At 49.8% G+C, this 17,395-nt stretch overlaps 1 protein-coding gene across 1 annotated transcript in view; it reads left to right on the top strand.

Annotated features, from left to right (window-relative positions):
* The window catches only part of LOC131419945 (sodium- and chloride-dependent GABA transporter 3), a 125,902-nt gene that overhangs the window by 43,574 nt on the left and 64,933 nt on the right, over positions 1–17,395 (top strand). The window contains exon 6 of the mRNA XM_058565569.1: positions 16,317–16,451. Within this exon, the coding sequence (XP_058421552.1) occupies positions 16,317–16,451 (135 nt within the window). The remainder of the gene's footprint in view (positions 1–16,316; positions 16,452–17,395) is intronic.

Genomic DNA, 17,395 nt, shown 5'->3' with positions numbered 1-17,395 from the left:
GAGAACTGGAGCAGACGCTCACGCACTGCAGGAGCCGGGCATGATCTTTATCCTGAATCACAAGTGTGTTGTGTCACGGTTATGATTGACCCAGGACGCTGGCGATAATAGTAGCAACACCAGGAAGCAAGTGCGTACTCCATGCCAGCCCGGGTACGGGGGCCTCTACAAGCCCCCAGCGCTGCTGAAGCCACTCACGGACCCAGCACCCCTTGTGTATGATGAGGATTTGTAACAGCGCGTTTACCACCCTGAGATGCAACTCATAAATAATCTACCTGCGCGGGTAAGTTCAAGAAAATCGATATAGTACTCTAGCTATATTTTAAAGGCAGAGCAAAAGGGAAGCGACTTGTGAAAAAACATCATGCGTGTCAATACGTAGGCACTCTCAGGGTAAGGGAGTATTAGGAGCTGCCGCCACCTAGAGTGACCCCGTGTGGACGTGAGGTGAGGGAGCCGAGGTTCTGCTGCATCCTGCCAGTGCTTGTTCTCTGTGGTTCCCGTCTGAGGTAGGGCTAACCACGTCTGTTCCTACAGCATCGCCGCAAACCCAGCGGCCACAAGTGTGGGCCGAGGGGAGGGCGTTGCACTGGCCTCTCAGACTCCACGGGTGGCAGCGCCGTCGTGACGTGATTTTCTGAAACGATGAATAATGTTTGGGAAAGCGCTGAATGAGAGTCCAGCCTTCCCTCCTCTACGTGGTAATTGTATTTGTGGAAAATTCAGTTTATATTAAAATGAGATAAAATATATACTTTGAGATTATATGTAAAACAGAGTTAGACTTGAGAATTATGAACAGCCCCCCCCACCACGAATGTCTGGTGGGACGGCTGGAAATCATGAGAAACGGGGCGGTTTTCTGTTGTGCGAGGACTGCCCCCTGCATCGCAGTATTCCAGCTTTCCTAGCCCTTGGTCATTACATGCTGCCCCTCAATCTTTGTGATGGCCTGAGAGGGCCTCGCATGTCCCCAGATTGCCCCTCGGAGGACAGTGCTGCTTTTGTGGCAGCCACCAAGTTGGATTCCGCTGTTGAAGCTCCGCAGCAGTCCTCCACAGTCTGTGTCCATCCCCACATCGTGGACGCGCACGCTGAGGCGCAGAGCGGCGCCCTGGTCTGCTCAGGGCCACGGGCTGGGCCCGGAACCCGCCCTGTTCATCTGCCTCGCTGTGGCATTTCATAGTGTGTTGGTGTTTATGGAACCATGTGCCTTAAGATTAACTCAACAGGCGTGTACTAAACACGCACTGGATTACAGCACCCTGGTAAGTCCTGGAGACACACAGGCGGGTATCTAGGCTGTGGTCCCTGTGCAGCGTGTGAGAGAACGCGGCTCAGGAAGGAGCAGGAGGTTGTGTGTGGCAGGAGCGGGCAGTCCTTGAGCGGGAGCGGGAGGGGCAGGCTGGACTGTAGGCGGGGCCGGCTTGGAAGGGCACGTAGGGAGCCTTGTGAGAAGAGGAAGGCCGTGGACGGTCACTGAGGGGCTGAAAGCAGGGGAGGATGACCGGTTTTCTTCGTAAAAAGGCAGTGTGATTGTGACGTGGGGAGTGGGCAGACGGGAGCCGAGGCTGGAGTCCACGTAGTGGTCGTTCAGCAGGAGATGGGTTCAGTAGGAGATGGTGGCGGCTTTGAGGTGGACAGAGGAGGTCGGGTTTGAGAAATACCCGAGTGTGACATAAGCCCTGGTGACTGAATGTAGAGGGTGAAGGAGACAGAGATGTCCATGGTGCACCTCCTGGCTTGAGTGCCCGGTGCTTGGTGGTGCTGTTGAGAGAGATGGAGTGATGTGGCGGGAGGAGGGGGTTGGGAGAGGTGGGGTGAGGCGGCGGGAGGAGGGGGTTGGGAGAGGTGGGGTGAGGTGGCGGGAGGAGAGGGTTGGGAGAGGTGGGGTGAGGAGGGGGTGGGGAGAGGCGGCGGGAGGAGAGGGTTGGGAGAGGTGGGGTGAGGAGGGGGTGGGGAGAGGCGGTGGGAGGAGGGGGTTGGGAGAGGTGGGGTGAGGCGGTGGGAGTTGGAGGTTGGCTGGAGTGGAGGGAGACAGTGCGTCTCTTTGGGGACCCAATACGTTTGTGATGCCTGAGACTGAGGAGGTGTGGAGCTCGGGAGAGGGAGTACGAGTCGAGTCATCAGCATGTATGTTGGGATTTCTTCACCTGCGGTCCACAGATGCTTCCAGAGGCCCCTGAACCCCTTGGAATTGTATAAAAATTATGGGATCATGTGAATAAGTACATTTTTCTAGGATGAGGGTCCATAGCGATCATCTGACTTTTTTAATTTAATTATTTTATTGAGGTCATATTGGCTTATAACACGTGAAATTTCAGGTGTACATTATTATATGTCTGTTTCTATATAGACTGCATTCTGCTCACCACCAATAGTCTAGTTTTTATCCATCACCATATATATGTGCCCCTTTACCCCTTTTGCCTCCCCGCCCCCCACCACCTTCCCCTCTGGTGCCCACTAGTTCTCCTTATCCATGTGTTTGTTTATCTTCTACATATGAGTGAAATCATACAATGTTTATCTTTCTCCGTCTGGCTTATTTTGCTTAGCATAATACCCTCAAGGTCCATCCATGTTGTTGCAAATGGTACGATTTTGTCTTTTTTATGGCTGAGTAGTAATCATTGTATATATACATACCACATTTTCTTTATCTGTTCATCCATTGCTGAGCACTTGGGTTGCTTCCACATCTTGGCTATTGTGAATAATGCTGCCATGAACTTAGGGCAAATGAAAATAAAAACACAACGTATCATCTGATTTTTGAATGGGCCTGTATCCCCCAAAAGATGAGAAACTCCTGATATTCCGTATTTCATCTGGTGTAAGTTACATCATTATTTTATATACCAGAAGGTACCTAATACTACCAATTAAGAAAGATGTTTACCAGAAGCAAAAACACTTCCAAGTCATCTGCTCTACATTGCCTTAAAGTTCTTCCTGTGTGGCACATGAGATACCATACCAGACTGTTGTTGCTTTGAAGTTTTTTTATGTCTTCCAAAGGAATCGTGTATTGTTTGAGGATAATAGCAGTCAGTTTGTAGGTACTGCAGTAACAGCATAATACAGCTTCATCTACTCGTGGGTATCTTCTTAGATCTATAGAGTACTTGGTTGTTTCTTTGCAGAAAAATATGGGATCGTGGTCAGTTCTCTAATGGTTTATATTTGCTTTAGAGTATCAACTTTCTCCCCTGTCTGTTTCTGTGCCTTTCTGCAGAAACACAGTGTAATCTTTTAAAAAGACACTCTAAACATTAAACAGCAATTGACTTAAATTTATTTAAATAAAAATATTTTAACCAACAAAGCCCGTAACTCAACTGAAGTGATGATAATAGGAGCAGCTCTGATCTAGGTCCCTGACACTCGGGGAGCTGGAACTACACTGCAGCTGCCACCTGGGGGCCATCCGGATTTCAGAGGTAATGAGATGAACCGTGCTCAAAGCGTGCGTCTTAGGATTGATGGAAGTGAAGCTCTGGCAACAGTGAGAGACTCAGGGAGAGAATTCGGGAGAAGGGCGGAGGGATAAGATGGGACTTGGGGAGCCAAGAGGAGGAGCCTGTGTGGAAGCTGAGTTCTCTGGGAAGCAGAGAAAATTCAGGATGATGAGGCGTCAAGGAGAAGAGGAGGGGGAGAGGGAGAGCCCCCTGGGACCGGCCACGCCTGGCGAGAGCAGGAGGGGCTGCAGGGCAGTGGAGCCTGACTGTGCATTTCTCCTTTGAAAGGGTTTGTTCACGGAGAGGGAGCGAGAGAGAGAGAAGCTGAAATCAAAGATGGCCTGGGGGTTGTAGCTTGGGTGGCACCGTTATCCAAGAAGGGGACACAGGGAGGAACAGGTTTCAGGGAGAAAGTCACGGTTTTGGTTTTGAACGTGTGGAATTTAGGTAGGAAATCCAGGTCCATTTCCTAAGAAAGTTGAAAATAATGGGTCTTAAACTCAAGCGATACTGCTGGGCTGATGAGAGAGATTGCTCGTCGGCACGTCGCTGGCTCCTAAACCCACAGGAGTAGGTAAGAAACGCCAGGCGAGCAGTGGAGAGAGAATAGACATGGGATGAGGCCAGACTTGTGGGAAACAGCTTAGAAATGTACGGAGAGCAAGCCGCCACAGGGCGAGCGGGAGAGCAGGGCGAGCAGGAGGGCAGGGCTCGCTCCTGGTCTGTCTTTGTGTGCCCTGTGCCTGCTGTGGTATCTGGCACATAACAGGTGCTAATCCAAGTTGGTTGATTGATTGGTTGATTAATTGATGGAAAGAATGTGTGAAGAAATGAACCTGTTAGAGACTAAAAAAATCATGAGGAAAGGAAGCAGAAAACCAGAAAAGTCTAATGAGGAAAAGTTTTAAAGCTGAAAAATTGGAGAAGACCAAGCACTAAGAAGCTATTAGGTTTGACTTAACAGAGGAGCCCTGGTGTCCTCTGGGGTGGCTGCTGAGTGGAGAGGTGGGAGGCAGGAGGCAGACCGCTGTCAACTGATGCAAGGATGGGAGGCGAGCACAGATTTCTCTTTCAAGAAATGAAGCTGTTTTGGAAGGAGCGTGTTGTAACCAGCGCAGGTGGCCTGGGAGGGATCCGTGTTGCTCAGGGAGCCTGAGGAAGGGCGTAGGAGAGCCCCAAGTTGTTGGCCTGCCGGATGGATGGGAGGCAGTCTGTTGTAGAGAACAGGTGATGCCTGCAGCATCCAGGCAGCTCGTTGCTCTTTCTGGCTGCAGACGTGGTCCCCGAGCGTCGGCGCCCTCCTCTCCACACGTCCACCACCAGGAGCGTGTTGAAGACTAGGGTAGGAGGACATGGAGTGGTGCTTCTCATCCGACAGCCTCCCCACACTGCTAAATCCCTGCCTGGGGTTTAGTGGTGTGCTTTAATGGTGCCCTTGGTCACCAGGGTGACACCAGCCTTCTAGTCCAAGAGAGATGGATGGAGTTTAAATCATTATTAGCCAAGGTACTGAGTGTGTTTTCCAGGCGGTAAATAATAGCTCCTAATGCCGGTGTAAGCCTGACTGGGCACTGCGTGGCATATTTATGTCGCTGGGCTTGTTTGGGGATTTGTTTTCATTTTTGTGGTCTTTATGGTGGAACTATGTAACAATCAATAGCACTGACTCTCTAGCTAATCTTAATTCGCCATGAAATAGGCTTAAACACTAGACTTCCCATCCAGTGCTTTTTAGATATCCTGTGGACAAGGATTTGAATTGGGCTCAACCGTCTTAATGAGCGTGGTTGCTATTTAAGTATCTTGTCACCTCCGGGCCCAGCTTCCCTGCCACCGTGCAGAGCTGGTTTCTTCCCCTGGAGGTGACGTTCCCAGGCTGAAGCATCCCACGTGTTCCATGTCCTGAGCCCTTCTTGCTCTAAGGAGTGATTCACCTGATACTTTCTAGATCAGGAGTCTTTGGAGTGACAGGGACAGCCTGTCCCCCTTCAGAGCCCAGCTCCAGGAGGACCTGTCTAGCTGTTCCTTGTCACTCTGTGTGTCCCGGAGCTCCCACCACTGCCGTCCCCTGAATGGGCCATCATGTCTGACCATGTCGAAGGCTAGCTCATACGCCCTTGCAGGTGAGGGCCAGCTCATTCCTCAGCATGCTCTCTGAAGCCAGGGCGGTGCCTGCCACACAGTGGGCTCAATAAATGGCTGATGAATGGAATTAACCAGAAAGTTCTTTACTCTCAGATGGAGAAACTCAGTGAGAAGAGGGGCTGTGTGCACCGAAGGCCCATCGCAGACATGGGGGATCATACCCCGTTTTGTCCCATGCTTTCTCACTGGGTTATTGAGGTTGGAATGTATTCATTCATCAACTATTTGCAGTCTATGTATGTCTTTGCAGGAAGTGTTTCAGAGCCTATAAAGGTGAGTGACACCCTTGCCCTTCAGTAGCTCACAGCCTAGCGGGAGAGGCAGGTGTGTGAGAAGTTGGACTGAGGTAGGGCTAAGTGAAAGGAGGAAGGGGAGCTGTCTACTAAGGGCTGACGTGCCGCGTCACTGTGCCTGGTGCTGTGTGACAGTGGCTCATTTAATTCTCGTACTTACCATGGGAGGTGGGAACTCTTATTCACATTCCATAGATTAAGAACCTAAGGCTCAAAGGGATTGAGTTAATCTGCTGCATTATCCCCATTTTACAGAGGAGACTAACAAGACCTAGAAAGACAATAACTTGCGGAAAGTCAGTCACACACATAGAAAGCGCCAGAGGCTGGATTTGAACTTGGGCGGATCCCGTATCTGCATGCCATATTTCCCAGTGTGCTGTCGGCTGTAGAAGGAGCGTTTCTTCCTGCCTGGATGGCCTCGTGCTCAGTCCTGGAAGACTTAGTGATTGAGCTGGTCTTGAAGGCTTGCAAGATTGTGGTTAGTAGAGAAGGGGGCGAGGACCCCAGGTGACAGAAGTGACAAAAGCCAAGGCTTACAGGCAGGAAAGTGCCATTTCTTCAAGGAACACGGGAAGATGTGGTGTGAGGTGAAGCTAGGTGGGTTCTGGGGGCACTGAAATTCCCCGTGGGCCGGGTGGGGGTTGATCAGGCTGTGATCAGATGGATCTGAGCTTGAATCCTGCCTTTTTCGAGCTGTGCAACCATGGTCCAAATACCCGACTTCTGGGTGCTTCAGTTTCTACTTGTGCCAAGTGGGAATGATGATAGTTTCTGTCTCATAGAGCTGGGTGACATAAGAATGAAACGTGAGGAGCCAACAGTAAATGTCAGTGCCGTTGTTATTAGATACCTCCCGATCTTCCATTTCCCCTGACCTGAGCACTTTTCCCTCGTAAGCCCTCTGCTTCCAACCAGGGTGTCCCTGATTACTAAATAAGAAAGCCGTGGAATCTCCAGGTTAGAACAGGCCATGGGTGTCGATGATCTTTGTGGTCCCCATCATCAGCAAGAAGAAGGAGTAACGCCGTTCCCTGGGCTCCTAAGGCGTTTGGTTTCTTGCCCACAATGCCCCAACCCCTGAAGATGCTGCATGGATCTAATCCTTCCTCGTGACCTATCAGGGCTGAGAGTGGCACTGTGGGATCCGTATCTGAGGAGTCTCAGCAAGTTTCCCTCCATAAGCTGCATTGAGCCCACAGCAACCACGTACCCCTCAATGGGGAGCCCCCCAGCTCCTTTCTCACTGGAGCCTCACAAAGGTTGGTGATGCTCATTGTCCTTGGCTTCTCGTCAAAGCCTGGCCTCGCTCTTTATGGGGCAAGCTTCACTCCTGTCACGTATGTGTCTGTGATGACACAGCCAGGGCCTATCCTTCCCTTCAATTCAGCCTTTTTTTTTTTTGCTGAGGAAGATTCTCCCTGAGCTAACATCTGTGTCAATCTTCCTCTATTTTTTTTTTTTTTCTATGTGGGTCACGGCCACAGCATGGCTGATGAGTGGTCTAGGTCCATGCCTGGGATCCAAACCCGCGAACCCAGGCCACCAAGCAGAGCTTGTGAACTTAACCACCATGCCACAGTGCTGGCCCCAATTCAGCTTTTGAGTCCCTTCTGTTCTTTTAAATTGGAATTTGGTCTCACCTGGTTCCTTCCTGCAGTAATATCTTCCATTCCATCTAAGACTGTCTGCACCCTGGCCCCTCAGCTGCCATAGCTGTTGGCTGGAGCTGGGACTCCAGAGAATTCTGGTCCGTAATGGCCATCTTGGCTTACTCCTACTGCCCTCTAGCCTTCATTCCAGAGTCTGGCTGCTGTAACTCCTCAGCATGGCTGTGTACACTTCCCTCGTGTCCTGGTGGTTTTCTTATCTCTGGGTCCTATTCACGCAGATTTTCCCAGCTAATGTATTACCACCTCTTTACACCAGCCTTCCACTGCCGCCACATTGCCAGTCACCCACCTTGTCAGTGAGAGGATCCCATAAGGATTTTCAGGAGCCACTCCCCCAGCCCCCCTTAAAGCCAAGACAGGGCTGACTCCAGCCTCTCTGTTTGCATTCTTGAACCCCTCTGCCAGTCAAGGCCACTCACTCGCTGGGCTGGAGGGGCATTGCTTATTGACCCAGTGATGGCCAGCAAAGGCAATCATAATCCTTCCAATTATTGAGTGATGTCTGTGTCAGGTGCTTTGTGTGATTTCTAATCCTCACGTCCACCTTTGAAATAGGCATTATCCTCATTCCACACGTGAGGAAGATGGAGGCAGAGGGAAGCCTCAGAGTTTTTCTAACACATGCACACAGCTTGGTACTTGACGGTGGGGTCCACACCAAATTTGGCTCCCCACCCTGTGAGGCTCATTCTAAACTGTGACAGAGGAGGTTAGAACTGTGGCTTACCAAGACGTGGTGATCTCTTTGGCAGGTCTGTTCTAACTGCTCTTTTCATGTTACTGACTGCACCTTTCTGAAGACTTCCTGACTATTTGTTGACATTCCTGGTTGACCCCAAGTGTAGGATGGTCACTCGCAAGAGTCCACCTTCGGGATCCTCAGTTCGTCCTCAGCATCTTCTCTTCATTCTGAGTAGAAAGGAAGAGTGTGGATCATCTGGGCTGGGGCCTTCATTTAACAAGAAATGATGCAGACTTAGATCCTGTTCCTGAACAGGACCTAGCCATGATCACAGAGGCAATGGGTGGTTAGATATTTAGGTTACATGTTAGGCTCCTTACAGTGGAGACCTCAAAGAGCAATAGTGGAAACAAGATAGTGTATTTCTCTCTCCTCTAATAGTCCAGGCATGAGCTGCCTGCTTTTGGGGACCTAAACTCCTTGTGTTTTGTTGCTCTGCCTTCCTTGGATGTTGCCTTCATTTCCATGGTCTAAGATGGCTCACCACCTGGTCTTCCTTCCAGCCCATGGGAAGGGCAAGAAGGGAAGGATAGGATACAGCTCTTCCCTTTAAGGACACGACCTGGGAGCTGTACACGGCACCTTTGTTCGTATGTGATTGGCCAGAACGTAGTCACATGGTCATACCTAGCTGCACGAGAGGCTGGGAAATGTCTTTATTCTAGGTAGCCATGGATCTAGTTGAAAATTCGGGGTTTTGTTACTGCAGAAGAAGGGAGAGCAGCTCTTGCGGGGGGAGGGACTCATGGTCTCTACCGCTGTGGTGGAGTGGGGACTAGAACCTGGTCGTCTCACCCTGTGTGGGCTGCTCTAACCTGCTCTAACCCTGTCCCTCGCCAGCTCTCCTCTCTTCCTCTTCAGCCTCGCTCAGGGACGATGCCATGAGACAGGAATCCCAAGGTGGGCCAGTATGTTGGTATATTCTTGAGGCTCCACACATGGGCTAACTTTCATAGCTAATGACAAGCCACTGTCATTGCACAAAAATTGTGACTTTAGCTCCCTACGGAAATATTGCTGCACTGCTAAAATACCATCACCTCCTTGAATAATGAATATCTTCACTATTTTCTTATGAAAACATGACTCCCTCCAGCTATTTAGAATTGGGTTGATTAAAACAGAACTTTTTTTTCCATTTACTATTTCTGTTCGAATAGTCTAAGAATACCTCAAACAATGGTGAAAAGGCCAGATGTGTCCGTGATGACCTCCCTTCTTCAGATTCACATTCTCTTAGCATCGTGTTCCCAGAGATGAATATCATCTTAGTGGACGTGATGCCATACTATTTGGTGCCTGCTGTGGTGTTTTCTCCTGGGAATTCAGGTAGTGCTCTCACAAAAACCAAAGCTGGGAAAAATCTTTTGGCATTCAAAACAATGATTCTCTGAGGATTGGATGTTCAGTACCATGCTTTCCAACCATATGGGATGGGCAGATGTACCCCAGACACAGAGGCAAGCCTGGCTGGAAGGGAAGTGTGGGAGGGCTGGGCTAACACAGTATTTCCCAGGCTGGGAATGATGACTTCTTGCCAAAAGTCAGGCGAGCTGGACTTTTGAGGTTAAGGGCAGACAGAGGAGAAAACATGAGTTGGAAACAGGAAGGCAATGCCTGGCCTGGTGTGCCGCAGAGAGCACAGCCATGGTAGAGAGCAGACTTCCGATCACTTACTGCTCTGTTATCTGGAACAAGCCACTCTGTTTCTATTCCTCGGTTTTCTTCTTTGTCTGCAAAATGAGGATAGAACCTATTTAAGGGTATGAAGGTCAGTTAGAGATACTCCATGACACATTTCTGGTGCCCAGTAGGTGCTCAATAATGGCAGTGTCTTCCAAGGCTCTGTAATTGGCTTGCAGAATGTTCAGCCCAGATCAGTGTCAGGACCTTGGATAGCTCCAGGGAGTCCTGGTCCTTTGAAAAGGGTTGTGGTTGATGGTGGACTGTTCTAGAAAACACTGCAGTTGCTGGGATGGACCTCAAGATCAGCCGTCTGGTCTTTCCCACAAATATGGGAAGTGTTCCTCCTACTGGCAGTCCACAGGATGATTTAGTGGTACATGAACACAGATGAAAGAACTTCCAATCGCGTGATGAGAAAACGTCCCCTTTGCGTGTCTCCTAAGGCAACGGGAGCAGTAAGCTGGCTCCTCTTTGACACTTGCTACTCTTGCTTTTGGACAAAGGGAGAGCACAGCTGGGACTCAGAGCCTCTGGCTGGAATTTAATCACATCTGGTTTTCATTGCATTTGTTTTTGCATTTATCTTCTATTTGTGGTAAGAGATAAAAGTTTTTGGTTTATGATGATAATTCACAGTTTTCTCATTACATATATTTATTTAATGCAAGAAAGCATATTGATTTATAGAAATATTGAGTAAATAATATGAAAGCGGTAATGTATATGGCAAAAAAAATATTGGGAAAATGGTACAAGAGTGACTGAAGTTTGGATTAGTTCACTCCTGCCTCTTTGTAGATGGTAAAATGCCAGCCCAGAGAGGGTGGGAACTAGCCCAGGCTGCCCAGCACATTGGCTCTTTTGACCCTGTAGTCCTGGGTTCTTACCCTCCTTGCCCAGTGCCTTTTGAACAACACTCAGCTTTCCAGTTGACCCCATTATCCCGGAAAACTTGGGGAGGGGCAGCACTTCTCCAGCCTTTGTGGCATTCCCAATGATCAGACAATCCCCCTGCTATGAAATAAATGGCTGTGTCCTGGAAGTAAGGGGAAGACCCCCACAATTTCAGTATTGGAATGCAAATGAGCAATTAGAGTCAATTAAAGCAGGATACAGTATAATTACCACCAATTGTGCTAACCTTTATATTCAGAAGGACTTGACCTGCTAAAAGGAAACTAAACAATAGTAAAAAACTCTTTCTTAACCAAGGGGTGTGCTTTGTGCAGGAGCCTCATTTTGGGGCCTGAGAAGTCTGACAGATTGGAGTCTCCTTCCCCCTGCACCCACCTCCCTGGGTCTGAGCCACCACTGGCAGTGGCCTGGAGCAGCCGGGCTGGCTGGTACCTCGTCGTTGACCTTATTGTGCCTGTCACCAAACGCCGCATAATTTAGCATAATGCCTGAGCCCTGCTTGGCTCTTCCGGACTAGTCCCGGGACCTCAGGCGTCTCGAAAGGGACTCTCAAGTCTGCCCGGAAGCACCTTGCACCCGAACTTCCTTGCCCTTTGTATCCGAACTGGTCTTTCATTTAAAACCAAATCTCTTGTGATGTCTTTATAAACACTCCTCTTAAAATCTGATTCAATTTCCGGAATCCTGTTTTATGTGGATCCACCATTTCATAAGGACCAAAGACAGAGTGGTGTTCTGAAGACCTGCATTCTAACCTCAGTTCCAGATATCAGCCTGCTTATTTATTTATCCATCCAGCAAATATTTGTTGAGCACATTTTATGTACCATATGCTGTCCTGGGCACCGTGGACACAGCTGGGAAAGCAACAGACAGAACTCCCTTCCCTTGTGGAACTAAATTTTAAACTTACAAGCCAGTAAAACAGCTGGTGGAGAGCAGCCGTAGTGCTGGGAGGATACGGGAGTGTCTGGGGGATGAACGTGGGATGGGGGTCAGGGAGGACCTGGCACTTCAGCCTCTCAGCAATGTTTGGGCAGACGCATGCTTTACAGGTAGGACCGTGGCTCCGGAGGTGAGACTGAGGCGCTTCCCGTCGACCTCTGTGGACACCTGCCGCCTGCCCTCTGAGGTGGGTAGGGCAGTGGTATCGCAGCTGGAGAGGGGGTCCCTGGCCGGGGAGTCCTCAGCCTTGTGGAGATTCAGGCACGCCCAGGACTGATGCAGTGGGTGGCCCGGGGGCTGGGGATGGACGTTGTGGACAAAGGGAGGCGTGAAAAGGCAAGGAGGCCTGAGGCAGCCTGGCGTGCTCCCCAGCGGCGAGGGCCCTGGCGCGGCGGAGAGCGCAGTGGTTGGGGGAGGGTAGAGGCCGGCCCAGCCGCACCAGGGTGTGAACCCAGGCCCCCTGCCTGCAAGTCCAGCCCTTTGCAGTATCCCACAACCCTGAATGTGAGGGGGGACGTGGACTCAGAGGAGCAGGGAGACACATGCCACTTCTGTCTTCTTAAAACTTGGGCCACGGTGCGGGCTGTCGCATGATGGAGAAGAAAGGTGACGGGGGCCCCGAGGATGAGGCTGAAGAGGGGTCTGACTTCAGAATACACTTGGGGATCAAGTTGGCAGGACTTGATCCTACTGATTGAATGTGGCAGAAGCTGAGGAAAGAGGAGAGGCTGCCTCCAGCTTGAGCCCCTGGAGGTTCCTGGACGTCCCAGGGGACAAGATTCTGTGCCCACTTCCATGTCCTTGGCTGGTTCCACGTCTTCCCTGCGTGACTCGGCCTCTCCCGTTCCTCCTTACCATTGGAGACCAGCTCCAGCCGCCCCATCACAGCCAGGAGAAGGCTGAATCCCTTCACAGAGACCTTCCTGACCTGTCCCTCTCACCTCCTTTCCCTGATTCACCCTGCTGCCGTGGTGTCCTGACCCCAGGCGTCGCGTTCATGATGCACGCACTCAGCAGTCCTTTCCTTCAGCGCACGACCTGGGTCTGACCGTTCTGAGGACAGAGACTGGGGACCTGCAGGAGACTCTGAACACATAAATAAAAAATGAGCTAGATAAAGAGTGGTAGATAGTGGGTTTCTTCCCAACTGATTATGGGGGCTGCCAGAGTCCTGTGTGGAGGGTTCTGAGGCTGCATCCAGCGTGTTGTGATCAATTAGTGATGTCTGCCCTGAGCACAGGAGGGGTGTGGCAGCGTGCATGCTGTTTATGTGCAGTGTGTTGATGACTAGATCTGTATTGTTTGGACAGCCTGCAACTGTCCTCAGGAAAAATCAAAGGTGATGTCCAGGTGTCTGGTGTGGCTGAGGGTAGAAACGGATTAGAAAGGGCTTTTAGGAAAGCTGGCACCAGCGACAGATACAGGCTGTCCTCAGCGTTGTGTTTCACCTTTCACACCACTCGCCATTTGTGTGCATTATGTAATGGTGCCCCTAAACCACCTTTTGTACCCTGACTCGAAGCTCTCAAACCTCAGCTTACAAAGGAATTTTTCTAGCTGAAGCTCGACAGCCAGCGGTTTCATTTTGGCAGCCTAACTCGTTGTCTATGCTGTGGTCTTTGGGCAATTCGTCTGAATATTTTATTTCCCTTATGGTTTTATAAAAGGAGTGTGAAAATGGAGGTGTGGATACCAGTGGAGGGAGTGTGCTTCTCCTAAATATAATATAGAAACAGAGTATCCATTTACAACTCTAGACAATGGAATTGCCTCAAAATAGTCATCAGCCATTTAATAAATCACGGCACTGAGGTCGTTGAGGAGCATCAGCTGTGTGTGTTGCCAGGGGCATGGTAAGAGTGCATTTGGCCGGGTTATAAGTGACCCCTTAATCACACCCCAGTGGCCCAGTCCACTCTAAACAGACTGAGCGGGGCATAACCAACAAGTTTAGTCACATGAAGTGGTCCCACAGATAAAGGACAAATTCCTGTGATTTTCAGTTTTTCTTACGTTTTACATGGTAATGTTCTTTTCCTTAAATTTTGTGAGCATTGGGGGTTAAGATGGCTAAGCCCCAAAATATCGTTAATCAGGTCCTGGGCATTCTGGACAATTGATCTTCTGCCATACAACAGAGGTGAAAGTGGAAATTACTCAGTGAAAGCAATAGATTTTTAGCCTGACTTTTCATAGACTTAAGCTGGTTGACTGGAGGGTTTGTTTAGAACTAAGAGACTCAAGAATTTACATGAAATGCTGAAGATCTGTGATAGGTTGTGCCTACAAAGCTAAGGGTGATGGAGACTTATTTTATAGCACTGATAGCTCCCTGGGCAGGAACCATCAACCCTTGTTGACTGCTGGCCGTTATTATTAATATCGGCTACTGATGTCTTGTTATTCTGTATTTGACCTGTATTTACCTTCTCTGGATTACATTATATATGACAGCAGGAGATTGTATTGATTACATGACATGTTGACTGAACCGATGGTTGGTTGGGAAACAGGGATGCCTAAATTGGTGGGGCGGGGCTGTGAGTGGGCTGAGGATGGCGCCAGCATTGTAGGCTGGGGACAGTGTCTGGATGGAATAATCCAGCCTTCCGGGTTGCGTCAGCAGGACCCATTGACACCACCCTGCTGGTTCTTGTTTCCTGTTTTCAAGAACTGGGTTTAACCTGCTTTGTCACTTACCAGCCGAATGACTTTACTTCCTGAGTTGCATCTCTAAAATGGGGGGATAAGTTTGACCCGAGTGTGCATTGCCGTCGCGAGTCTTGTACATAGCCTGATGGTTGAATGCATGACCTTGAAGTCAGGCAGGCCTCGTTGTGAATCCCACACCTGCCATTCATTAACTGGGCCGTCCTAGGCAAGTTACTCGTGGCCTCTCTGACCCTCCTCCTATGTGAAAAGAGGATAATCATGCCCATTCAAAGAATGAGTGCCTGCTGTGTGGAAGTGCTGAATAAATGTAGCCATCGCTGTCGGCGTGTGTGACGTGCCTGGCACGGAGTTGGATTTTATTTCTTCTCTTCCTCGTTCCATCCTCCTGTCCCATGTCCTGAACTCCTACTCCTCCTTTATGGGCCAACACCTGAATCACCTCCTTGGAGAAGCCCTCCCTGACTGCCCCTGCGGTGTAGCTCCTCTGTGCTCCACCATCCTGCACTCCCCTGATTACATAGTGCATTGATTACCTACTTGCCTACAGGTCTGTCTTTTCCACCAGTGGGGAAGCCTCTTGAAGCAGAACTTCCATCCTGTGACTCATTCTTATTGGTGCATTCCAGAGCCTGTCTCAGTGCTTGGTACACAGGAGTGTTTTGGCATTTGGGAGTGAGTAGGTGGACGAGTGAGTGAGTGAATGGAGTGAAGGACCGAACCACTGGTAGAAGGAAGCCTGGGTTGTCAGGGGTGAGAGGCTGCAAAGGGTCGTTACCTGGGGAATGAGTCTCTGAACCATCCAAAAGCTTGCACACCTACCTGTGTCTCTGCACACTGGGGGAAGGGGTGGGGGTCCATGGTGTCCTCAGATTCTCGCAAGTGTCCATGGCCTCCATGTTGACAAGTTGCTGATCCAAACAGATGGAACAGACAGGCCCCGCTGGGGGGAAGGAACCAGGTGATTGGAGTAGAGAATGCGACAGAGGAGAAGAAACCAGCACTGGAGGGGTCGCTGGTCCTGCAGGGACCTCAGGCAGGGCTGGCCCCAGGACAGGAGCTCCCACAGTCTGTAAAGGGGTTGCTTCTAAGTGCTCTTGTGTGAGGAGACCGGGGGAGATTTTGTCCCTTTCACCGTCTTGATTCTTACAGAGACTCCCTGGGGTGAAAGGGCCTCTCAGTTCCCGGGGTCCCGTCACCTACCTCTGAGCAGACCGAGCCGAGAGGATTCCAGGCCAACACTGGGTCTGCCCGCCCCTCCCTCCTCTGTCCCACTCTATCCTGTCCTTGGCTGTAGAAACCGGATTTTCATTAAGAGCAATGTTTTTCAAAAATGGGGGTCTTGGCCCATTGGTGAATTATGACACGAACTTGGAGGGTCAACAGCTTTAAAAAAAATGAGATAGAGTATGATAGAAAGTATCGAGTGCCTCACACGTGTAAGAGTGAGTAGGATTTTGTGAAACTTTGTTTCAGCTCACTGTGTGCTGGGTTGTGATACCAGCTGTATTTCTTTCTGTGGGTTGTGGTCAAAACTGTTTGAAAAACACTGAGGTCAGGCATCCTTGTAGGCACGCAGTAGGTGCTCGCTGAGAGACCAGCCCTTGAGGGGATGATGTTGAGAGATGAGGCGGGAGATCAGGCTGCGTTAGGGGTTCACTGCCTGTCCCTGCACTGGAAAGCCCTTTGCCCCAGCGAGACATGAGGGGCCTGCTGCTTTGCCTACCATGTCCTCCACCTTGTCACCCCTTCTGATTCTTTCCTCTCCTTTCCCGGGCAGGTTGTCTACGTCACTGCGACATTCCCCTATATCATGCTTCTGATCCTCCTGATCCGGGGGGTCACATTGCCCGGGGCCTCCGAAGGCATCAAGTTCTACCTGTACCCCGACCTCTCCCGGCTCTCCGACCCGCAGGTAAGAGTTGCTTGCTTGCTGCACCGTCGCCTGCCACCACCGGGAAACCTTCTGCGGGCCCCTGCTGCCAGCCACGGAGGCTCCATGGCCAGTTGAGCAGTTGGAAGCCCGTGGACCCCTTCTCAGAATAATAAGTTTAATGCATAAATTAAATACATAGAAAATTAAATATATGGAAATACAATCACCAAAACATTCAAAAAGAAAAATTTGTGATGTGATAATATATGTGCCTCTTTATCATTACATTACATAGCAAGATCCAGCAACAGGTCCAATAATTTCCACGATTTCAAAGCAGCCATGAGCGTAAAGGATATTTGGTGATATCTATACTGTGATATGAAAGTATCTGGGATTCCTACTGCTAACAATAGCGTGGTTTGTTGCCTGTATTCATAATTGAAGGAAATGCTAAATTTCAGTTACAGGTTACTGAAAGTAAAAACATATTTTCCCCCCACCTAAGATCACAGATCTCTGCAGCCGTGCATCTCAGTGAGAGAAACTAGGTCTTGGTTGGCGACCGATTTTCTGTGTGGGGGTAGCTCAGGGAAAGAAAGCATTGGTGAAAACTGGCTAACCTGTTAGTTGCCTTTGGTAAGGCATTGGCCGTTCTACATATTGCGTAGTAATTGTTTCTGCCTACGCTTCTCTAAGTGGATATGGGGTGGTGTGCCTGGGGTGTGTTAGACAAGAGATGGAAGCAGAGCATCTTAGGGGCCCCGGGTTTCTCAACCTTGTGCTTATTAGAAGCTTTGAGGAGCTTTTGAAAATCCCAATTCCCAGAGCGCAACACGAACCAATTAAAATAAACTTTCCGGAGCGGGTCCCAGGTGTCAGTATATTTTAAAGTCCCCGGGTAATTCCAGTGTGTGAAACAACGTACTCCAAGATGTGTGAGTGGGTGAGGAGACACCCATTTTTCTATTAAAACAGACAGA

The sequence above is a fragment of the Diceros bicornis genome, chromosome 2 (assembly GCF_020826845.1).
Source record: "Diceros bicornis minor isolate mBicDic1 chromosome 2, mDicBic1.mat.cur, whole genome shotgun sequence".
In the NCBI taxonomy this organism is placed as follows: Eukaryota; Metazoa; Chordata; class Mammalia; order Perissodactyla; family Rhinocerotidae; genus Diceros; species Diceros bicornis.
Note: the sequence above shows the minus strand (reverse complement) of the source record. Positions and strands in the feature narration are given on the sequence as shown.